The sequence below is a fragment of the Tachypleus tridentatus genome, chromosome 12, assembly GCF_004210375.1.
Source record: "Tachypleus tridentatus isolate NWPU-2018 chromosome 12, ASM421037v1, whole genome shotgun sequence".
Taxonomy (NCBI): Eukaryota; Metazoa; Arthropoda; class Merostomata; order Xiphosura; family Limulidae; genus Tachypleus; species Tachypleus tridentatus.
In genome coordinates this window covers 2058258-2084584 of record NC_134836.1, presented here as the reverse complement: position 1 = coordinate 2084584, position 26327 = coordinate 2058258, and the positions used below count along the sequence as shown (strand labels likewise).

The 26327-nt window shown below is 33.6% G+C and overlaps 1 protein-coding gene across 6 annotated transcripts; it reads left to right on the top strand.

The window, feature by feature from the left end:
• The first annotated feature begins 7884 nt into the window (after window positions 1–7884).
• LOC143233994 (G protein-activated inward rectifier potassium channel 3-like) lies at window positions 7885–26052 on the top strand. Of its 6 annotated transcripts, none has more exons than XM_076470973.1 (3): window positions 7885–8584; window positions 18008–19535; window positions 23557–26052. In XM_076470973.1, the coding sequence occupies exon 2, from the start codon at window positions 18250–18252 to the stop codon at window positions 19528–19530; it is 1281 nt and encodes a 426-aa protein (XP_076327088.1). In that variant the 5' UTR covers window positions 7885–8584; window positions 18008–18249; the 3' UTR covers window positions 19531–19535; window positions 23557–26052. The 6 variants fall into 6 exon arrangements, with proteins under 6 accessions (XP_076327088.1, XP_076327089.1, XP_076327086.1 ...); XM_076470974.1 differs by lacking the exon at window positions 7885–8584 and adding an exon at window positions 10007–10136; XM_076470971.1 differs by lacking the exon at window positions 7885–8584 and adding an exon at window positions 10016–10140.
• Window positions 26053–26327: the final 275 nt, after the last annotated feature.

Below are 26327 nucleotides of genomic sequence, written 5' to 3'. Positions count from 1 at the left end.
TAGCGTTTTGTTCATCTTTTCAAAACAGGTGAAAAACTTTAAACTTTACAATTAATTTATGCTCGAATTATGTCTTTCCGATCCTCATTGTTTAATCTGTACCTTTACTGATTATCTATTGGTACGTGTTTTCGCAATACTTCTGTTTTTTATCTGTAACATAAGGCTTATCCAAACAGAGATATAGACATAAACTGACTCCATTTCTCCACCTCTTACGCAAATGATTTAATACAAACACAGTGTAAAACACGTTATCTTCGGTATAAAAAATATTTTACATTTTTTGTAATTTTAGCTTTTAATACAGTAAACGGTCAATTTTCTCTCTCACTAAACGGAACAGTCTGAGTGTTGTAATATAAACACTAGTGTTGAACCAATCAATCATAATGACGATAAAAACTTTGTTCTTGATCTACTCATCCTTCTGCTACGGTTTCTGGTTACAGATTCAGGACAGTGTTACCACTATGCCTGTATTTGAGGCCTTTTAAGCAGAGAAATACACTGATCCATGTCTTTGAACCATTTCTACCCTTTCCATCTTTTACAGGCTCATTTCTCTTCAAGTACGCCCTTCAACCCCCTTCTTTAATCAATGTTACCACGAAAATGAAAAAGTAAGATTCTTCTGAAGGAGATTTCAAAATCAAGAGTTACTTAAAATACGACTTGCTTACTGTTGATTAACAGGTTACAATTGTTGTTACTTTTCTTCACACAAAAAAAAGAAAATAGATCAATATGAACTGTTGATAAAATGGATTTGTTTTGTTCATAAGCCGACTTGTTGGTTCATTCAAGTGAAATTTAAGTAGTCTGGAATATTTTAGTTTAAGTTGTTTCACAGGCCTATGAAAATTAAGAATTTATATTCGAAAACTTTTAGGTACGGATAGAGAAGCAAAACATTAGCATCAGGTAATCGATTAATAGTTTCAGATCAGTAGTCATATAAAGCTTACTAAAATTGTTTTATGGGAAATGTAACAAAACATAGTGTTGATTATAATCAACTGTTAAACCTATTTTAAATGTTTGGTCCTGCTATAGCGATTTCCAATAATGCATTACTTTAGCTATCAAAAGCTCAACAGAAGAATTTCGTAGTAAACAAAACATTAAATACAGAAGTACAGAAAAAGTTCTACGTACGATGCCTCGGACGTTTAATTTTGTGCACGTCTCTTCAGCATACATCAGCTGACTAAAGCAGAGAGAAAGTGTTGAAGGTAATGCCATCTCTTGTCTAAAGGATAAAATATTATATCTGTAATCTTAATCACCATCAGATAACACTTTATTTTGAATTGTTTTCTTATATTTCATAGACCAGTTTTTTGTTTCCAGTTTTTTTAAACTCTCTAATCATGCCACTATAATCCATCAAAATGTGGTTAATTAACAAACTTGTTGAAGTAAGTAAACCTCACGTGTTTTACGAACAACAATGTTAATAAAATAAAGTTTTTGAACGACAAAAATTGTAAATTTTATAAATTATTGCTCACTTAACAACCTGAGAAAAGAAAACTTCAGGAATCTTTTCCATCCAGCAGTCTGATTTTCAAAATTCTCTTGTTCGTATCTATAACTTCTAACAATTAATCTTCAGGAGCCTGGTTCACCCAAAATACTGAAAAAAAAACTAACCTTTAAGAGCCACTTGTCTACATATACTACTGCCACTTTAGATAACTCATATTTAAGAATCTTTTTCATCCAACATCCTGAGCAAGTTAATTTTTAAAAGTGATTTGTTCACCCCTAAAACTTCATACACTTAATTTTAGGAGTCTTATTAACCCAACGTCCCGACAAAACAAACTTCTGTCAGACTATTTCAGATAACCAATATTCAAAAATACTGATCCCTCAACAAACTGAAATAGCTATTCTTCAAGAGTTCTGTTCACACTAGCTACATGTAATTACTAACCTTCAGGATTCTTGTTCACCAACAACTGGAATAAATAATCTCAGAAGCTTTGTTTACTCAATGCCCTCGCCTAACTAATTTTCAGAAGGGTCATTCACCTAACAACCTGAAATAAGTAAGATTCAGAATTTTTTTCACAGCAACAGCAACAGATGAGTAATTTTCAAGAGCTTGTCCACCCAGTGACCTGAGATAAATAGTTAATGTGTCTTGTCGATCAACACCTTTCAAATACTATTAAATGTAGATATGTTTGTTTGTTTTACAATTTTAACTCAAAGCTACACAAGGGCTATCAGCATTGAACTTTTTATTTAAGATACTAAAATTTTAAATTTTGAAATAATAGACTAGAGGGAGAGCGACTAGTTAACAACATCTACTTGGAGCTGACTATCACTCCTATAGCGTATCTCCGGCCCCAATGTGCAGAGTGCTTTTTCTATTTTTCTTTTTTTTTGCAAAGGACCACGAACCACGCACTCTCAGATACGCAGTCCCGGCATCTATTTTCAAATCCCGGCTGACTAGTCACCGGGCTATACCCGATATAATCAACTCTGCTTTGTAAACCGAAATGCTGAAAAATCCTAGACGACACGTATTTTTATAAACGAGCATACTGAAAAATACTATGGTGTTTTATTGACATAAAGAAATATCTAATCGACAGCTGTCTTTTTTTTTATAAGTAATTTCAAATAACTTGTTTGTTTGCTGTTAAGAACAAAGTTACCTGTGTTGTACTGATCTCGGGTATCGAAACTCAGTTTAAAGTGTTATAAGTCCGCAGACTAGCTGTTGTGTCATTGGAGAGGCTTCAGATATTTAATGATTTAATGGCTAAAATCCGGTCTTTTCGACCAGCTTGCTAGAAAAGTAACTTAGCAAGTATCTTTCTGACCAATATGTTTAAATAACTAATCTTCACGTATCTTAATGACAAATAAAATTCATTATGAACAATATGCTAATAAAATAAATTAATGTTTGTATTTTTCAACAACACGATAATTTAATTCATTAAGTTTTGTCTGGGATGCTACGAGAACTAATTAACTGGCGGGAACAAATTTTCAAATTTCTTCTCGACCGACTAGCTCCCCCCTCCATGTGCCAACGTTAAATTTCAGACTTACGATACTAAAACGCAAGCTTCAATGCCCTAGAAAAACAGAGCATAGATAGCTCATTGTGTAGCTTTGCCGAAACCAAACTTTCTCCGACCAGTATGCTGAGTTAGTTAAGGGTCTTGTGTCTTGTTGACAAGCATGCTTCATAAAAATCAGCGCATGACCTTTTGATAAACATGCATATAAGTCTCAGGTTAACCAAAAGGTCAAGATGGCTAATCAAGACGTTCATGTTGAACAGCATTCTGCATAAAAAGCAATTAGCTCTTGATCTCTTGACGAACAAACTAAGTTAATTAAAGACTTTCTTGCTGACCAACGTATTAAAGTAACGAAATAAAAAACGTTTTTGAACAATATGATCAAAATACTAATATTTTCGAAAAATATGCTCCGATATCAGCGTTAACATTTTAATATTCTGTAAAACTGACCAACACAAGTCTCTTTGACTACCATTCCTGTCCGGCATGGCCAGGTGGGTTAAGGTGTTCGACTCGTAGTCTGAGGGTCGCGGGTTCGAATTCACATAACTCCAAAATGCTCGCCCTTTCAGCCATGTGGGCGTTATAATGTCACGGTCAATCTCACTATTCGTTTGTAAAAGAGTAGCCCAAGTGTTGGCGGTGGTGGTGATGACTAGCTGCCTTCCCGCTAGTCTTACATTGCAAAATTAGGGGCGGCTAGCGCAGATAGCCCTCATGTAGCTTTGCGCGAAACTCAAAACAAACCAAACTACCATTCCTCAGAAACTGGTATTTGTGTTTGTCGTTAACAAGCATGTTAGGAAACTTGTTCCTAATTTGTTTTCTTCTTGTTCGTGTTCCCGCGAAGATATGTGTTTTGCAAACCGATATTCTCAGAACACTAAGCAGCATGTTACCATAATAAATCTTTCATTTGTCTTATTAACAAATGTGCTGAGAAAACTTATCATCATGGTTACTATTGATAAAAAAACATTGATGCAGCTACACCCTTGTGCAAATTAATTGAAACAAATGGTCATTTTACAATATTTTCAGCATGGCGGCCGGTGTAGGCTCACTGGACTCGCTGATTTTCTTTAATAGACATTTTTTTCACACAGACGGCGTCATTAGCTGTATTTTGCAGTACGGTCGATCTGTTTTGGGGATATATGACGAAATTTTGTGAAATATTACGTCATTTGAAATTGCGTTAGAAGGGCAAGGAGACCAGTCAAAAAACAACTTCTTACAAACTCAATGAAGAAAAAACGGTATCAATGAGGTCTGAACTGGACGCAAAAACAATGGAGGAAGATGTTATTCAGTGACGAGACTCATTTCTTCGTACAGGGTCAAAGAAGTCTGCATGTTTGCAGATATCCAGGTGAGAAACTTCAAGAATCTCACATCAATCTGTTCGTAAAACATTCATTGAAGAAGATGTTTTGGGGCTTTTTCAGCTACTGTGGTGTCGGAGGCTTACATATATCGTAGAGGGTATGATGCGAGGACCACAGTACATCGAAGTTTTTGCAGAGAGGAGTCGTTCCAGAATTGAAAAAGAGATTTCCAGATGGATCTGGCATTTTTCAGCAAGATATGGCTCCGTGCCACACATCGAAACCTAAGAAGAATTTTATGACTACAACGCGAATATAGGTGCTGGACTGGCCTGGAAACTCTCTGGACTTAAATCCTATTGAAAATATTTGGGCGATTTGTAAAGAAAGACTTCGGGGAAAAGACTTTACTACGAAAGATAAGCTAATTGAGACCATAATTTAGGTGTGGTACCGCGATCCAAGAATTAGTAAAGATTGCAGTCAACTCGTGGACTCAATGCCAAAGCGGGTTAATGATCTTCTAAAAAATAAAGGCGGTCATATCATGTATTAATTTGTGAGTAATTTTTGGATTCTCAGAAATAAAACACAAACAATTGAAAAAATTGTAATTTTCCGTCTTGTTTTAATTAATTTGCACAAGGGTGTAGTAGAGACGGCATTGTTAAACAAAATGCTGAGAAAGTGAGTCAATATATGTGGCTAATAATCTTCACTTAATTTGCTGAGTAACGAGCAGAGAAAACTAATTATCATGTTTCTGTTGACTCGATTTTGTTATATGTTGATATAACTAATCTTCATTAGTTTTCTACTTTACCGACATATAGTTTATCAAGAAGAATTTTATCGATGAAATGCTGAGAAGATTGATGAACGCTTGTTTTTTGTCACAGTAGTTGACATATTCGTCTAAAATCTGTACTGATTATTACCATGGTAATAGATAAACTTATATGTTTATTTTTGACAATTAGTGTTGAAGTATTACTGCAAAAAAACAAAAAGTGACAGCACTTGACCTGTTAACCAACATACTATTTATCAGGTCTCTTTTTGATCAACCTGATGAAATAACTAACCAACGCGGATTTTTTGCACCCAAAAAGCAAAAACAACCAGTCAACACGTATCTTGCTAACATCTTGCTAAGATAACAAATATTTATGTATTTTTTTACCAATGTGTTAAGAACACTAATTAATGGATGTCTTGTTGACCAACTTTCTATTATGTGTACGTAATAATCACGTGTTTTGCTGACCAGCATACTGAGAAAAGTAATCAACACGTGTCTTGTTGACCAGCCTTCTGAAATATATAATCATCACGTGTCCTGCAGACTAGTATACTAACATAAACAGACAACTAGTGTTTAGTCAGCCAACAAACTGATTACCTAATAAATCCTAATCTTCAGCATCTTTATAAACTACTTGATCAACACTGATCTTGTGAGACGCTTTTTAATAAATGTGTCAAAATAACAATCTTAAGGACTGAAATTACTAATGTTCCTATTCCTAGTTAAGAAATCCTCACCTAAAGATTGACGAATACTGAGATAAGCAGTCTTCATGTTTAGATGAGAAGGGTCCTTTGCTTTTTTGTTTTCCCAGCCCACCTAGATACGAAATCTTCATGCTTTTCTGAACAATAAATCAAAATAAGCGGTATTCCCGTCTTCTGTTTAGTAATGTGCTACAATCAGAGTTCTTCCCATGAGGCTTTGTTACTGATAAGTTAAAAAGACGTTAAGCTATTAAAACGTTAATTAAGACGTCTATTAATAGACGTTAAGTCTATTAAGAAGCCACCACTTATGTATTGTTATCAATACTACAAGAAAAGCAGAAATATAAATAATCTATCGTATATCTTCGATTACTGCAGTAATAAATTTATTTGTTGTTAAGTATAAAGCTAACCAGTGGAATGTATATGCTGGTATCGAAATCAGGTTTGATTCGCAGTGTTATAAGCCCTTCAGACTTATCACAGAGTCATTAATGGGCCACCACTATAACAGATTTTGTTAAGTGATTGATTGATTATTTGGAATTAAGTACAAAGCTATACAAAAGGCTATCTGTGCTGTGCCCACCACGGATATCAAAACCCGGTTTCTAGCAGTGTGAGTCCACAGATATACCACTGTGCCACTGAGGGACGACTATGTCGATAACAGTCATCGGGTTATAAAATTTCAAATATTTTATCAACTCAGAAAAGTACAAAAAATGCGTATTGCATGTGCTTGGCCCACCACTGGTAGCTAAAGCCATCTTTTCCTGTTATACATTCTCAGGCTTGCCGCTGAGCCATCTTTGGTTCCTTTGACTAATAATTACTAGTTATGTTACTTACCAAATCCTAAATAAAAATGTTTTTCATGTAGATTTTTGAACAAACCCCTAAGAGTGATAACCTCTTTATTAACAACGTCGGTGAACAACTAACTTATAGTCAGGTAAATAGTTATCACATATTAAGCTGACAAACAGGTTGGCATAAACAACACACAGATAATATTACTTAACCTCTTGAACAAACAAAATATTTAAATAACTAAAATCTGCTTGGCAAAAGAAATCAAAGAAAAAAAGATGCAATACCTGCAATAGTTAGTACTTCGAGTTATTAAATGCTTAACTTCCTTTTAACAAACATGTAGACATAATTAATTTTCACCGTTTTCGTTCACACAAAAAAAATAATTAAGACCAATATTTGAAAGTAAGTAAGCATCATATGTGTACCTGTTTAGTAACATGTTAAAACAATAAATCATCAAGTGTGTAACTGTTTCTTAAAGTGCAGAAATAATACGTTAAAATAGCAAATCATTAAGTGTGTCTGTTTATCAATGTGTTGAACTAGCTGATCACCAGGTGTTCGTTTGTTTATAAAAATGTTGAAATACTAGATTGTCATTATGTGCTGGTATATTAATATGTTAAAATAGAAAATAATTACTTTCGTGCATATTTACTAACATACTTAAATACCAAATCATTAGGTGTGTGCCTGTTTATTAACATATCAGAATAGCAAATCATTAGGTGTGTGCCTGTTTATTAACATATTGAAATAGCAAATCATCAGTAATATGCCTGTTTATTAATATATTAAAATAGCAAATTATCAGGTGTATGCCTGTTTATCAACTTGTTGAAATACCAGATCATCATATGTTCGATTGTTCATTAGCATGTTAAAATAGCAGACATGCTTGTGTCGTTTTGACCACCATGCTGAGAAAGCTAAAATTCATGTATCTTGTTAAAGAACTCCACTTGTTAACAAAGCCTCACCTGCTTTGTACGTAGTCATCATGTGAGTACCTTTGAACCAATAAGTTCTTAGATAACTACTTGTCATGCAGGAAACGTTGTGTGATAGAAGCGTAACTATACGCTATATAAGCGTTAAAAGTGTAGTAGAAGCCTGTAACTGTTCTATAGGCAAGGTTAAAAAGGCCCACAGGCATATCAGAAGTTAATACATTTATCAAAACAAAATAGTTTAATTTTACTTTGGTAGTAAAGCGTATAGAAAATGTATCCGTGTATAGTAAATTTAACAAAAACCTCGTGCATTTTAGAAAAATAACTGAAGATTTATGTATATTAGAAGGACAATAAAATCTAAAAGTGTGTAATTCAGGAAGTTAAAATAATTTGAAATTATACAAATGAAACCGATACCTGCATGCTTGACAAAACTAATGGCTGAAATCGATGTGTGTGATAAAGGTGAAACGAAATATCGAATGTAAAGGATGCATACTGTTCCACACATCAATTTGTTCTTTTAAAAATAACTTTTATGTCTGTTTTTCGTTGTACTGAAACATCGGTTCCACATTGTCAAAGCTGTATGTGGGCTATTTTGAAAGATATATGTAAAAGTTAAAACAAAGAACAACACTTTACAACTCCACTTAATATATTGTTGTCTTCGTGACCTAACAAACCATAATTTTATCAATACTGTTCTTTCATGGTAATTGGCTATAATGTTTGACCCATTTTGATTATCATTTCCATTAACAAGAAGCTGCTGGTGGGATCGTCATTTGATATTTATTTTGGCTACTACAAAAGAAAAACGTCTTACGAGACTAAGAGCTGTCTATCTTTTAACTTTCACTTCTATGAAAATAAACTCCGAAAAGCTAATGAACCTGTAAAGGTAAGTTTCAATATACTTGGAAGTACTGTAACTGTTTGTTTGTTTTGAATTTCGCGCAAAGCTACACAAGGGATATCTGCGCTAGCCGTCCCTAGTTTAGCAGTGTAAGACTAGAGGGAAGGAAGTTTGTCATCACTATCCACTGCCAACTCTTGGGATACTCTTTTACCAACGAACAGTAGGATTGACTGTCACATTATAACGCCCTCACAGCTGAAAGGGCGAGCATGTTATGTGTGACGGGGATTCGAACCCGCGACCCTCAGAGGAGGAGTCGAGCGCCTTAACCACTTAGTCATGCCAAGCCACACATGTTTCTTACTCTTTTATGATAATTAAACCTCTTAACATAAAAAAAACATAGCATAGCAATGACATGTGTAATAAATGTACGATATGGTATTTGAGAGGAAACAATGAGCTACTTCGCATTTCTTAAAATTTGTCAAACTATTGATAAAGCACGTAATATACTTTTAAACATTCTTCAATGGTAATTAAACCCATGTTTTCCAAAATAAATGAAGAAAATCCATTTCACAATGTTTATTTTTAGGACACGACGTAACTAATGGTAAACAAAAATAATGATTAACTTTCATAATTTCTTAGCATGTTAAGAATTTTTAAATCACGTAGAAAATCGGTGTGTTACTTTACCAACAGTCACATAGTACGGAACTTAGCCCTAAAGAAATCGGTGGTAATCATGTATAACTTATCATCAACAAAAACATTTTGTTGCCATTTCCAAGTAACTGAAATTAGCATCGTATTTACTTAATCACCAATTTAGTCAGGTAGACACCATTTATAAGTTATCATCACGAAATAATTTGGACCATACACCTAACAACGTCACCATATTGACAGTAGTTAAACAATGTCACCATATTCATTTACAGTAGTTAAACGAGGTAGTTTTCATGTTTACGCTGGTTTCTAAATAAAAAAAATCATAATGTAATTGATTCTTCCCCACAATTATATATAGTAATTTCCATATTTAGTTTTCAGCTCGTGTAGGCGACATCAATCAAGTAGTTTAATACACACATATATAGATTAAAGAAATAATGGCAATGGATAATATTTTATTGGTCAGATTTCCAAGCTAAGTTCAAGTATCGTCAACCAGTGATGACGAGAAAACCCACTTGTAGAGAAAAACATATACGTAAAAACGGTTGGTTTGGGTTGAGAAAGTTTTACTTGTTAAAATCATTCATCAGGCACTAAATACATACACACATAAATATGTATGTGCGTGCAAAGACGCAATTTGTCTTTACATTTGCGACTTACCCAGCTTTTTGCCAGTTAGAAATACAACGAAAGAAATACTGCATCGTCATAGATACATGTGAAATCACTTTAAATTTTCTCGTGATAAGCGATACCTGAGACGATGTACTTGTAGTATGGCCGTGCTAATTTCTTCTTACATAATCATTAGAAGATTTCAATCATATGACAAAGCATATTGCGAGCTCAAAGTTATTTGTTAAGGTGTTGAAAGTGGGTGATGATTGGAGAGCTGCGCATGAAAACTGTAGGTATGATGATTGATTATCTGATTATTAGTGACACTGTTTTACGTAATTAAGTTCGTTATCGTATCCTGAAGCGAACTTTGTTCATCATTGTAAACTTTATGTAAGTAGTTGCGTATTTATCTATGTTTTTGAGCTTAGCTTTATTTTTGAAGTCCTTATTTATGTTGTTTTTGTACTTACATCAATATTCATTTTCTATAACAACCTATGTGCAGAACTGAGTTCTACAAATGTAGTTTTGTCCATAGTTCCAGCCCAGTTGTTGAATTCTATTTCTGAGCATTATCTTTAGATAATTTTAAATGCTACTTTCATGCGTTTTTATTCGAAATTCTTAATTAAAAAGAGTGTAATTAAAAAAAAATCTAGAGTCAAGTGTTATTTTCATCACTTTTAAAAAGCCGAAAAAAAAACCGTTGATTAGCAAGCTTCGCACACGTTTCACAACTTCATAGTCTGCACTTTTCAAACTTTGCAATGTTATTGTTCTCATAGTTTTATATTATTAAATGAACGAAGGTGGAAAATAGTAGAGAAAAAGGACCACAGGCCATTTATCGCATAAAACAATAACAATCAAAGAGGGTGCTTACGCAACATTGGAAAACAACAACAAAATATTGAAAGGAATGAAATATTTTTATCTAGTAATAAATAAAGCCTAAACAAATATTATAGAACAATCTAAAACGTACAGCTTAAGTATTATTTATCATTGTGGAAAACGTGTTAAAGATATTGTCAAAACGCGAATGTACGAAAAGGAGATTACATAGTCACATGCCTGTCATAGGGCAATGCCACAAGGTGACGCGCCTATCTATCTATGTGATAGATTAAAATAAGTATGAAGTACTATATGTACTTCATGCCCATTCTGTATCGTCAAATCTGATTCACGATTATGAAACAAACAAAAAACGATATTTGTAGGATATATCACACATATTATTTCAGGAACTTCTAATTTGATGTTCACGTAATAAATTTATCAAACTACCAGAAGCAGAACAAATTACGTTATTGCCTTTCTTTTATAACCTATCAACTCCTACTATCTAACATAGGTAAAATGACAGGAGACGTGGGTTCACATATATTTCGTTCAATAAAACAAATTTAAAATTTAACGTTATTACACATTCAAACCTTTTTTCATTCGTCTACATAGTTTACAGGAAAGTAATTTTCAACCAAAATTCTTGGTAATTAAAACATCATTTTCGAACTTTTGCTTACGAAAAATGTAAATCGTCTAATTGGAGTACCATTTTTGCTGATCTAATATGAGTTTTCTAAGCCAAACAAAATCAAATATTTATTAATAAGTGCTAAAAAAGTGTAACTTACGCAGTAGCTAAAGTGAAAAATCTGGAAATATGAAAAGAGTTAAATTATTATATTTATCAGATTGGAACTATGATTCATAGCTTAAGAACGTTTTAGCAATTACATACACTGCTGGCCAAAATCGTAAGGCCAATGAACATAACGAAAAAATATGCATTTTGCGTTGTTAGACTCAAGCACTAATTTGAATAGAGCTTCGAAAGATGAAAATAAGAAAAGGGAAAATAAAAATAAAAACCTTTTTAACATTTAATAGGGAAAATCTGAACACTACGAAATTAGCCTAAATACTAGCTGGTCAAAAGTTTAAGACCATACCAAAAAGAAATCCTAAACGGGGTAGGAAATGCCCGACAAGAGGTCTTAGTAATGAGTTGCACGGCCGTAATTGCGAATAACTTCAAAAATTCGCTTTGGCGTGGTCAATAAAAACGTTTTCAGAAGGCTGACTGGAATGTTATTCTATAGACTTCCCTTGCCATCCACCCCGAAACATTTTCAATGGGGTTCAATTTGGGCGAACACGCTGGATGGTCCAAAAGAATCACGTTATTCGCCATGAAAAAGTCCTTTGTCCTGCGGGCATTGTGGATTGAAGCATTGTTCAGCTGAAAAACCCAGTCATTTCCACACAAGCGAGGGCCTTCAGTCAATAAGGATTCTCTCTCCAACATGCCAATGTAGCCAGCTGCTGTTTCACGCCCCTGTATAACCTGAAGCTCCAATGTTCAATGGAAGGAGAAAGCACCCCAAATCATGATGGAATCTTCTACACAGTAGATATCCTTATTGTGCCAGTAACGTTGAAAGCCATTTGGACCATCCAGGTTAAATTTTTTCTCACCAGAAAACAAAACATTCTTTCACTTTTCTACGTCCCATGTTTGGCGCTTCTCAGAAAGGTTTAACCAAGCTGTTTCGCGGTGTGGAAGGAGGCATGGCCTTTGAAGACGTTTACGGTTTTTAAAGCCTTTCTCTCGTAGATGCCGTTTTATTGTTCTTGAGCTGCATTCTGCGTCCGTAAGGGTTCGACGATCGGCTGGTGTCTTGCCAGACAACCCGTCGAATTCTCCTGCTCAACGCCGGCACAATTTTCTTGGGCCGACCACTTGAAATTCTCGTTCCATATCTCTCAGGGTCTTTTAAGAAATTTGCAACAGCAGTTTTACTACGCTCAATCTCACCAGCGATGGCACGTTGAGAGAGACCTTGCTTTTGCAGCTCGACAATTCTGCCACATTCAAACTCTGTCAACTTTTTAGATTTTGCTATGTTTTTACCCAATGTAACACAAGAAATGTCAGTGGGAGATGTTGACAACGCTAATGCTTGAAAACAAATGACTAAATTTCGTTACGTGTTTACCGATTAACGTTTCGTTTCAGTATAATCTTAAACTTTTGACCAGCTAGTATTTAGGCTAATTTCATAGTGTTCATATTTTCCCTATTAAATGCTAAAAAGGTTTTTTTTTATTTTCCCGTTTCTTATTTTCATCTTTCGAAGCTCTACTCAAATAAATGGTTGAGTCTAACAACGCAAAATGCATATTTTTTCTTTATGTTCAGTGGCCTTAAGAAATAAATATATTATATTGAAACGACTTTGAATATACAAATTAGCATCTCACGTGACAACTAAAGTTGATGGAAAGTCACAGTGGAAAGGAATGCATCAGAAAGAACTACGTGTTTACATTGTTTGGAGTATTTTAGACAGTGTAGTGCCACTGAAAATTGTTCACTTTTGGGAAAAGTATATGTAAAAACCCTTTCCAGCATAAATTATTCATATACTGAGATCACAAAGATATCTTCATATTGGGGATGTAGAATCCCTTATACTTAATAGCATTAGAAAACAAAGGAATATGGATCAGTGTAGGGTCACTGGACTATCCATAATAAATACTGATGAAAATTGTACTTAAACTGTGATAAGCTACTTGTGCCGTCTTATTGCAGGTGAGAATTCATGGACACCAAGATCAATGGTAAAAATGTTCCAGTTATCAGCAGTACACAACATAATTAAGAAGGATCAAAGTGTGTAAGCACGACCAACAGGCTGTTATGGGTTAACTAAGATAAATCATATTCAACCATTGCATACCACATGTAGTTAAAGGATGATATTCCATACATAGACATACTAATTAAGCTTCCTATGGATTTATGTGTGATCAAATTACATGTTACAAGCACTATGAAAACCTCGTACACCAGGGAGTAGTGGTGTGCTTTGGACGTGACAACATTACAATGTAGCCTTTTGCAATGTAAACTATGGTCATCAGATAGAAATAACCAGACGTAGCCAATGAACTGAAACTTTTTAATTCAACTTTATGCGTACGAGGAGATAATGTTTATAAAGTTGGTGTAGCTATTACGCACTAAAATATTTTAAAAGTAGCTACGTCTGTCTCGAAATAACTTAAAAGCGACAAATACACGTGTAAGCTTGTGTTTCATGGTCGCCTCACAACTGGTTACAAAGATGCTATAAAACACTAAAACGTGGTTTGTAAATTTAAAGATTTTGTGAATTTGCCAGAATTTTAAAACGTTGGAGAATTTCGTTATACATGTAAAAATGATCTGATGCTAATCTCGAACATGGTGTTGCCAAAAATGATTTGGAATTTCAGCCGTGGTTGTATTATATGTAAGACTCAATCCCACTATTCGATTCAGGAGCCGGGTGTTATCGGCTGGTTGCCTTCTCTTTGGTCCACTATTCAGAGTTAATAACAGGTATATCCGAAACAATTGTGTCTCTGACTTAGTTGTTTAGTCATAAGGTGTCATCGAGACAAACAAACAAACCATGTAATAATCTGTCACATAAGTATTATAAGATATTATAATATAGTTATGATTTGATCGCAATTCAAACTCGTTAATGATTTTCGGGAAAACCGTACTTGTTTAATTTGTATTTCCTTGTCTGTGTTTTGCTGTTTTTAGTGTAAAAACAATATTTACTGTCAATTGGTCCAGTATGAAATCCATAACTTTGATCGCCCACGTATAGAAAAAGAACCAGATGTTTAGATCCAATAAACATCTGTTCTTGTCCAGAACGTGAAAAATTGGGGTTTTACGCTTTGCTTACTACGTGTGAGAGATTCATAACCCTGGCATTATGGCAACTGAGAAAAATACTTGCACTCTTGCTTGAACGTGACTACATTTAATTCAGAGAAGGATATAACGACAGTCATCAATATATATATATATATATGCATCTGATTAGTACTCTGGTTTTCGATCTAGTATGATCTTATTTACTGAGATTTAATCTTAATCACGTGAGATACTGACGTCCCAAGAGTGTTCAATGATGAATAATAAGTCCAGCCAATCAGCAGATTCAAAGGCCTGGCATGGCCTAGCGCGTTAAAGGCGTGCGCTTCGTAATCTGAGGGTCGCGGGTTCGCGCCCGAGTCGCGCCAAACATGCTCGCCCTCCCAGCCGTGGGGGCGTTATAATGTAACGGTTAATCCCACTATTCGTTGGTAAAAGGGACGGCTAGCACAGATAGCCCTCGAGAAGCTTTGTGCGAAATTCCAAAACAAACAAACAAGCAGATTCAATCCGATTTCGATAGAACTTGTTACAGAAAAATACTCAGTCCGTGGTGAAGAATACTGTTCTGAATATATTCATGATCAAGTTTGTTAAGCTAAACTTATATTCGTATAGAAGTCGATACTTTCTTAAAGAGGGTGAGAGAAATGAACGAGTAAAAAATAAATTGTGTTTCGTCGTAGGGTGGAAACCAAACATTTAAAATTTATTTTAATGGCAGAAGCTATAGTTATTAGTTATTTTGAAGAGTGATTAGAAAACCACCATTTCCATTGATTTGGGCTTAATTGGAAAGATAATTTAAGAGTTTTAAACATCTCAAAGAAAATATATACCGTGTCACCGAATAATGTAGAACAATAATGGAAGTTTGTTTTCTTTTTTAGCCTGTTCTGTCGAATATTTTGTGAAGTTGTGGTGTGCTGAAATATTTTATGTAATTTAGTTTGTTCCGCAAGCAAAACGATCTGTGGAAAAAAGAAAAACACCAAATGCTTTGTTGGGCTTCTTTTTTTTAAATATAATTTTTTTTCTCATTCACCAAAATTTGTATTTTGTAACATATTGTTTCTAAATAATCTATTTTACTACCGTTAAATATATTTAAGTTGTTCGGTAATACACATTGAAAGTTCATTGAAATACATTTCATATGCCTGGAAAACTCATTTTTCTATTGTTTTTCTTTTCTTTTCTTGTTTGTTTGTTTGTTTTGGAATTTCGCACAAAGCTACTCGAGGGCTATCTGTGCTAGCCGTCCCTAATTTAGCAGTGTAAGACTAGAGGGAAGGCAGCTAGTCATCACCACCCACCGCCAACTCTTGGGCTACTCTTTTACCAACGAATAGTGGGATTGACCGTCACATTATACACCCCCACGGCTGGGAGGGCGAGCATGTTTAAGCGCGACGCGGGCGCGAACCCGCGACCCTCGGATTACGAGTCGCACGCCTTACGCGCTAGGCCATGCCGGGCCCTTTTCTTTTCTAAAATTGCACACACACATATAAATGCGTGCGTAAAACGTGTTAACGTAAAATGAATATCTAAGCCTAATCTGAGCAACCTGTTCGTCCTATTTAAGACTCTTCTGTGCAACACCTTACTATCAAGGAAACAAGCACTTGATCATGTAAGTACAAATAATACTGATATAACTTTTTGAAATAATATTATTACAGTTTATCTGTGATTGAACTCATAACATTTTACTTTAGAAGCGTAGATGACTTATATTCCTGTTTTAAAGACCTACTTACTACCACAGGCTGTCTTGATTTCAAATTGAAAGAAATTCCAGGTTACGAAAATTTTAAAAACAATTATTTTTTTTACAATCAGAAATTTAGGATTAGAATAGTTATATACCAAGAAAAACTGGCTTCATTTTATTTATTATTGGTTATTACAGAAAACTTTAAATTCACTCAGGTGAAATTAAAGTTCTCTAACTGAACATATCCTGATATATTCGGACGAAGTTAAAGTTCTCTAACTGAACATGTACATATTTACCCAAATGAAATGAACATTTTCTAACTTTAACATATCTGTATGTATTCGGGTGAATTTAAAATTGTCTAACTGAACATATCAACACGTTTTCAGGTGAAGCTAAAGTTCCCTAACTAAACATATCCATGTTTATTCAAGTGAGGTTTAAGTTTTCTACCTTAGCATATACAGATGTGTCTATGAGAATTGACGTCTTACTCATCTATATTTAACATTGGTCTAAAAATTCCTGTAACTGACATATCCAGGTTTTAAAAAGGGAGTTTAAGACAGCTCATACTTAACTATTTGACACCAAACTGAAAGGTTTCCGTAAACAAACGAATCAAGATTTTTACTAATAAAGTCACAACGTTTATTTAAATAGTGAATACTCATCCAGTACTTCTGTAACTTACTGTTTACATGTTTTGCAGTTATAGTCACAAATGAATCGTATAGAAGAAAAGAAATATTTATTTTAAGATAAATACTATAAGACTAGCTCAGACTTCCTTTGGATAGACATGCTACGTTTACACAACCTTGTCCGAGATAAACGTTATGAAACTAGCTCAGGCTCCACTTGTATATCCAGTTGTATAACTTTTCAGATCAGTATTTAGAAATTAGTAATGTCTTTGTGACAATGAGGAACTGAATTTAAACATAAATTTATGTAGAAAAGTATAGGGTAAGATACAAGCAGCATGATTTAAATAATTTTGTGGTATAAATTTCTATTCTTTCTAAGAAAAAATTATATATCTTTGGTATGCAGACAAATTACATAATGTTAAAACTTTTAGCATGTATAGTAACAATTCTCTATCATTATTGTATATTTGTCAAAGATTATTCTGAGAAAATAAAAGAGAAACGTGTTCTTGACTGAGGCTAAACTTGAACATTAATTTCTGTTATTTGCAATGTATTCTAATTTTGACTACTGAAGATTTACAATGTTATTTTCGTAACTGGATATTCTCTGTTTTAGTTCTTATGCTAACTTTTCAATACGATAATCATTATCATTGCATAGTCAGAAAATCTTCACTAAGTTGTATAAATAACATATTCAGTGATATTATGACACATCCAGTAAATTTATAGATTATTATAATACTTAAAAGCCATTGTAGCTTATTTAATAAGTTAAAATATATTGTAATATGTCTGTTAAAGCTAATAGGATGATGGAAGGTCATGTAAAAAACAAAGAAACACTTAGTCATGTAGACTTGCTGTTTCATTGTTAATTAGGACTTCTTGAGAAACTCCATTTTCGCATTCTCATTCCTGCGAGTTCTTTGAAGTATGGTCAGTTCGAGACTCCAATCTTGTAAGCCATGTCTCAATTTTATTTATTTTTGAATTAAATAATTCTCTCAGAATTGAATGCTAAATAAAATAGTTTATTATACTTACAGGATATTGGAATCGAAGAATGTAAGAATGTAATACGTTGAAGGACACGCAGCAGCACGACACTTGGCAGTAGATATTCTACGCTCATGATATTTAGGAGTAACAAATATATGATACAAATTTTGTTTCAAAAGGCTGATTGTAAATCAACACGATCAACATCACTGTGCTCAGATACAAATTAATAAATACACTGTGAAAATTCGCCGTGAGTCTCTTGTAAGATTTCTTAATATCGCTAAATATGAATAGAGCTACAGTTTGGCAAGAGTTGATCCCCAGTCAGAAACTTAGTAACTATGACATACATATGGGCATGCCTTTAAGTGCTTCCGAAAGTGAGCAACCGAACAGAGAAAAGACATTAGCGAAACATTTGTTTGAAGAGAGCACCTTTCAATGTAATAATAAATATAAACAGAATAGAGTTCTTCCTAGTCGCCATCGGAAAAGATTAATTTTAAAGAACGGAACTGTAAATTCTTCAGTTCAGCACATCGCTAAACGAAGTCAGAGGTATCTTCAAGATATTTTCATAACTCTTGTAGATATACAGTGGAGATGGAATTTATTAGTTTTCGCTATGGGATTTATTCTTACTTGGCTTGGCTTCGGGGTAGTTTGGTGGCTAATTAACTATGCTCATGGAGATTTTGAACACATAGGTGAAGATGGTTGGGAGCCTTGTGTTCATAACATCAAATCCTTCACATCAGCGTTTCTCTTTTCCCTTGAGACCCAGCACACGATTGGTTATGGTTCTCGTATGATCAATGAAGAATGTCCAGAAGCTATATTTATTATGTGCATTCAGTCAATAACTGGTGTTATGATTCAATCTTTCATTGTTGGTATGGTATTTGCAAAATTCTCTAGGCCAAAAAAAAGACAACAAACGCTGATGTTTAGTCGCAATGCAATTGTTTCCGTTCGAGATGGTAAAATGTGTCTGATGTTTCGGGTGGGAGATTTACGTAAATCGCTTATCATTGGTGCTCACATTTCTGCTCAACTCGTAAGAAAAAAAATTACAGCTGAGGGGGAAGTGATTCCTTACTTTTATTCTTGGATCGACATTAAGTGTGACCAGACTAATGACAACCTTCTTCTAATCTGGCCAACAATATGTACACATGAGATAAATGAAGCAAGTCCGTTCTATTCCATGGGAGCAGAAGATATGATGAAGGATAAGTTTGAGATTATTGTCATTTTAGAAGGAACTATAGAATCGACTGGACAATCGTTTCAAGCACGATCTTCTTATCTTCCAAATGAGATTCTCTGGGGTCATCGATTTGAACAATTAGTTTCGTACAGCAAGGAAACCGGGGACTATGTTGTAGATTATGGGAAGTTTAACAACACTTTTGAGGTAGAAACCCCTCTCTGTAGCGCTAAGGAGTACATTGACTATCAAAATGTTTATTCACAATGCGGAGCATCACCCCAGTTTTCCAGGACAAGCTCCTCCTTGGCCAAAATCAGTTGGTCTCAAATGGAATCCGATTATAGTCATCATTAGAAAAGGTAATGTTATGTATACTGGTTTTTAGCTAGGTATTTTTTTGTAATTGACATATAAGAATTAGTTTATTTGAAAGATACAAATAATTATTTCGCAACAGTTTCGTACATAAAAATTTACAATTTAACAGATCAACTTATTGAAGTTGTCTTAAGTTTATAAAGGTTCTACAATGTAACAGATCAACTTACTGAATGTTTATAAGACAGCTGATATTGGTATTAAAAACTTTTATTTAACTAGGTTCAATTAACACAAAGACAACCTTCCGTCTTTTCGAATGCTATAACTCAAATAATTGCGGTGCAATCGCAAAACACTGTAGCATATTAAACAGATAAACAAATGTACACCAATGAAAAATTAAAAGAGTTCTTTCAGTACAAGAACTTAAAATTTCATTCAACTAGTTCCAAGGCAGACTTTTTTGCCTATATTAATTATTTTGTTAAATGTTTTCACATATAATATTGCGTTGTTAATTACCATATAAAATAAAATTAAATAGATGCAGCGCCCCTAAAATATTATACCTGTCATTATAGTTGTCCCATGGCACGTGATCAATAACAGTCACTTTTTCAAAAACCTTTGTTAAACTAACGATGGCTAACTAAAGAAGTCGAAACGATGTTATATGTTTTAATATCCCTATCACCCGTTTCTATAACATATTTACTTCAAGTAGGGTCCTCTTCACCATGAGATAGACTAAGTTTTATTTCTCAATATCTGTTTGTTTATTTTTTGAATTTCGCACAAAGCTACTCGAGCTACAGTGCTAGCAGTCCCTAATTTAGCAGTGTAAGACTAGAGGGAAGGCAGCTAGTCATCACCACCCACCGCCAACTCTTGGGCTACTCTTTTACCAACGAATAGTGAGGATTGATCGTCACATTATAACGCTCCCACGGCTCAAAGGGCGAGCATGTTTAGTGTGACAGGGATCCGAACCCGCGACCCTCAGATTACGAGTCGCACGTCATAAAACGCTTGGCCATGCCGGGCCGAGTTAATAATTGCTATAAAGCATAAAGTAAATAAGATTGTTTTATTTTCCACTAAAACAATCCAGTATAAAAAAGCTAAAACGTTTGCTGTATTGCTTTTATTAAATTTCTATAATTTATAATTTTAATATATTATTGTTTCTCAAATTTCTGTAATATCCTTGATTAGATTATCATTATTTTCGCATTTTAATCAAAAATCATGGCCAAGCGTGTTAAGGCGTTCGACTCGTAATCCGAGAGTTGCGGGTTCTAATCCCGGTCGCACCGAAACTTGTTCGCCCTTTCAGCCGTGGGAGCGTTATAATGTAACGGTCAATCCTACTATTCGTTGGTAAAAGAGTAGCCCAAGAGTTGGCGGTGGGTGGTGATGACTAGCTGCCTTCCCTCTAGTCTTACACTGCTAAATTAGGGACGGCTAGCACAGATAGCCCTCGAGTAGCTCTGTGCAAAATTCAAAAACAAACAAACAAACAATAATCAAAAAATCCTCTGTTAATGGGCATTTATAATACTAAAATATGTTATCGGTGCGGGCATTTCCTACCCACCGAAACATTATTTTTAATAGTTTGCTTTTGTTGTTTTTCAGTGCAATTTCTTGATTTCTATTTTTGTCATATAAGTGTAAGAAAATTATCTTAAAGTTGTTTATAGGGGGAAATGTTGTGTAAGTGTGCCTCTCTTATATTGATTTTTTTTTTTTCTATCAAGGAACGTAATTTCTTCTCGTATCTTATGAACTTCACTGAGATTTTAACTCTGATCTTTGTGCATGTAATTAAATAATGACTTCTAACGTAGAGTGTTTGCGCTAAACCTGAAACGTAGCTGATCCGGCTAGTGTTGTGCTGTGCTTTGCATTAAACAAAAAACAAATTTTCCGTAATATGACCTCTTTACAAACATATATCCTAGTATCATAAGTACGGTAGTATTTACAATAGGAATGGGCCAAATGTGCAATACAAATTAACATCTCAAAAACACTGCAAACAGCATGTAAACAAAACATTATAAGTCGTAAACAAACTAACTGCAGAGTAACAAACCACCAAAGTACTTGAGAAAATCGGTAAAGGAAAAACAAAAATTTCACAAAACCATCAATTTGTCAATCTGATGATCTGGTTGACTGATGTTGTTGGAAAGGCATAGCTTCACCATATGCAAATCTAAATACACGTGACTGAATTACGCTACCGTGATTAAAAATATTTTTCCTAGTTTTACTTATAATCTTGGTAATAACAAGTACTATAAGTAACCATTTTACAACACTACTAACGACTTATCAATGCATCAGTAGCCATATTCTATGATTACAAGCAGATGTACGGTTCTATATGCAAATGAGCTACATGATCAGTCTGAAGTTGAAAAAAAACGTAGACTATGTAGTTTCTCTAGATCTAGATTCTAACTATGATTTAACCTTTGAAAATGAAGCTTTCAGTTCTATACATCTGACTTGAGGGTTCTGTGTTGGACTCAGCAATTCTATAGCAGCATTCACTGTCTAAGACGTGAATCTTATACGTAAGAACGAAAGCTATCACTGCCGAAACTTAGCAAAACTTTTCTTGAATGCTCTGGACTAAAAACAAGATTGATAAGTGGTATAAGTTACCTTTGGATTGTTTTCAAACTAAACGTCACCTATTGACACTTAAGACTGTACTTGAAACAATGCAAATTTTAAAACATTTCTTTTAAGGAAACAAAACGAGGGAAAAGGAGAAAATCTTACGTTGATAATCTTGAAAGGTCTTTGTCCCAGCAAAGAGAGTATTGCTGCAAGAATAGAGGTAAAGTTAGAAACTGTAATGTTGAATATGCGAAACAAGTCTCAGCCATTAATCTAGCAAAAGAAAAGAATCCACCCTTGCTAGATGGAAAGAAAACTATGAAAAATATATAAGTAAAAGCTGAAAATGTTGAAAGACAACTTTAAGAAAAGCCACGATAAGAACAGGTGTAGAGCCCAGCCAATTTCGAGACTTAGTATCAGAGAAACCTATGAGAGAAATATAAAGAAAAATGTAATTTTAAAAAATTAGGAAGTAGGAATGAAAGCACCAAAAAGTAAGGAAACAAGATAGGAATGGAGGGTTAACATTCCTACTTTGTATTTTACTATAGACTTTGATCCTATTATAGACTTGAAATGTGTTTTCTCAGCATGTAATCCTTTTTAAATACTCAACAAATTTAAAATTTTCAAAAACCAGCAGCTTTATACTATTCTATTGACTCACCCCTTATCAATCAGATAGCTATAATGTCTCCCACAAGCATGTCATTATCATGTCATTCATTTCGTTATGGTCACGCAATTTGATTTGAACTATTTGAACTAGGTTGCTGAAGTAAAGTTTACAACAGCAAAATTTAGCTATACACATCTTTAATTTACTTCGAACAATTACCAATTTGCACAAAACACAAGAAGTTGGAATGAGCAGAACAATAGTCGCGCTTACTTTGAGATTACACCATGTCAGAAACCATCAAATGTTGTAAATCTCATCCATTTCTATCTTGTTTCTTTACTTTTTGTTGCTTCCATTCCTACTTCTTAATCTATTTATTTAATTTTTTTAATTCTAACTTTTGCTTCCTTTTAAACGCTAAAAAATCGTAACTGTAACATTTCCTATTGTTCTGCTAAATACTTACATATACAACATTTATTAGATTACCTTTAGTCTGTCAGTTTTAAAATTGGGAACGACTCTGTACAAATAACCTTTTTTGTAGCTTTGCGAGAACATTTGTAAAATAAACCAGTCATTAAAAAAGTAAGTTTAGGCTTTTTATAAAGTTAAATAACATAAATAAAAGCTTACCTCAAATCTATTATTACACGCGTGGATCATTTGACGGACCTCAGTAAGTTCGCAAGCTCTAATGATCAAGTGTACGTATCAATCAACAGTTAACTTAGGTTATAAGTATCACTAAATCTTTTGAAACGTATTATACCGATTAACTTTCAACATTTTTTTCGTAGAATGAGAGCAAGGAAGAAAGAATATTGTGGAAAGAGAACTTGGAACACAACTCTTGTCACAACATTTCGAAACACCCTATAGTTTTTATTAAATGGCATATTACTGTTCGACAGTATTATTATTCTATGACAAATTTATCTCCATAAGTATAATATTTACATTTTATCTTACTATAAGTATACATAATAAGATCTTCTTTCAAATTTCAATATAAATTCTATTGTGTGTGTGGTTTAGCGATGAACATTTTAAAAATCATCTACAAACACAACAACTTGTGGTACTTATTTTAAAACTAAATTTGAAAGACGAGAGTTCCATTCATATCGTAAAAAACATTAGAAAAATATAAACTACTGAATTTTGGTAGTAATTTGGAATTAACATGACATATGAATAATATGTAATTATTCTTTCAAATGTATATTTATGGAAGGACATAATACTTCTAATTGTATTGTATGATGCTAACCAATCACATTACACAGTATGCAGATTGTGAAAATTTATTACATAAGTAATATTTTATTTCAGAACAAGAAATTTATGTTGGCTAGAATTAAAACTAACGTCGACATAGTAATAACTGCCTTTTTCCAAAGGTTCTTGTTTACTTATAAATGTGGTTATGTTTATTTTATTTGTTTCGAAATTTTGTGTATGGTGTTTTAAGTGTACAAAAGATAAAAATATGTAAATTTATACTTGTGTGTAATAATATACTATACCTAGAACGGAATTATATATATATATATATAAGTTGAGAAAAAAACAGTTCAGCTATAATAGAAATTCGAATTGATTAATTATCGTAATTTACTACCAATTTCACTGTAAACAGCAGTACAACAAAATATTTATTGTAACTAAACAAAAGTATTTATTTATATTGCAAACAATGTTTTGTTTACCTTAGAATCCACAGAATAAAATATCATAATGTAGTTAACAACACAGCAGAAAATTATTCATTCAAAACAAGAAGAAAAAAAAACAACAAAATATAACATAACAGTTTATTACAACATTTGCTACTTAATACTCCTTGTGTGATTTTTAAGTTTCTGTTTTAGAGCTGTTGTAAAGCCAGTACATTTTGAAAAGAAAATTGGCTAAGTTGGTATCAGAGATTAAGAAAAAAATTAGGTCATTTCTTTTTCTGATTACTTTTCCTGTGAAATCTAAACATAAAAAGTAAATTATATAGGAACAGTGTGAGGGAATATGAAACCAGTGAACAAGAATTTTTAAAATTCTGTGGCACCTCTGACTCAGTAATCTAATTAGTAAGAAAGTCACAATAAACCAAAGTTCAGGAACCTGCCAAGTAAAAATAAGTGAAAAGCGATACAAATATATTAGTCACCAACAACACAAAATCGGGATTTTGTTTATAACTCACCCTAAAAAATGTTTCCTGGTGATATCACTAAAAATTCTTTGAACGTTCAGAACATTTTAAAGTTTGTTTGTTTTATTAATTTCGCGCAAAGATACTCGAGGGCTATCTGCGCTAGCCGTTCCTAGAGGGAAGGCAGCTAGTCATCACCACTCACCACCAACTCTTGGGCTACTCTTTTACCGACGAATAGTGGGATTGACTGTAACATTATAACGCCCTTACGGCTGAAAGGACGAGCATGTTTCGTGCGACCAGGATTCGAACCGGCGACCCTCAGATTACGAGTCGAACGCCTTAACTCACCTGGCCATGCCGGGCCCATATTAAAGTTAATCCAGCTTGCTTTTGAGTTGGCTTTAAAGATAAATAATAACAATGTAAAATAATATCTTTATGTCTATACGCAGATGAGGAACATTATTTTACGAATTATGAAATGAAACCCTTTAAATATCTCCAATTACACTTGTAAAAAGTAATACCATTAATTTGTATTTCACAAACAAATTTATTGACTGTTGTGGTAAGCAGATACCAAAGCTTTAGAATTGCCATTTAGTTTTCATTTGGAACCTAATGCAGCCAGTCATGTGCTCATTTAACCATAGCTGTTGCTTTGTATGGCTTAAGACAGTTAAGAACCTTATATCATGTTTCATGGAATAGATGTATTGTATCCCACATTATCAGGAATGTTTGAATATTTTAAACATGTCACACGAAACAACGATATTTCCAGATAAGTGCGATCAAACCTGTGATGGTTCAACCACTAAGAGATAATATGAGTATGAGAGCAGTTTTAATTGTTTTAGGGAGACTTTTTATTCTCTTTTCAAAGAGCCAGAACTGCTATACAATTTCGTTTTTGTATGTTTTTTCTCGCTTGTTTAGAGTTAATTTTCATTCTGCTATCCATGTTTGCTGCTCTTAATTTCAAATTCACTGAACCAGATCTTAGTGTAAAAAGTAATTCAGCTTTATTTTCATTTAATTACAATTTATATATCACTTTAAATAAATAGTGCTGTCATTTATCATCCGTTGGCATATTTACGTGTTTAAGCTAATAAAGTGTTTGTTTCTATTTGCATCTATATAGTCTTGTCTTTTACATTCAGTAAAACTTAAGAAAATGTAGTGCTTATTAAAGCAAACAGTATTCGTTTCAGCATAAAAATTAACTAGAATATTGATCAATGAAAGTTTGTTAATAACACAACGCCATGTTAAGCTCAATTAAAGAGTATTTCCGTAGATTATCAATTTAAGAGAAACCAGAACTAAATGTTATTAGATGATGTTTCCAGTACTACAACAAAAACTTTCGTTTTAATATAAAAAAAAACAGGACAATACAATAATTTA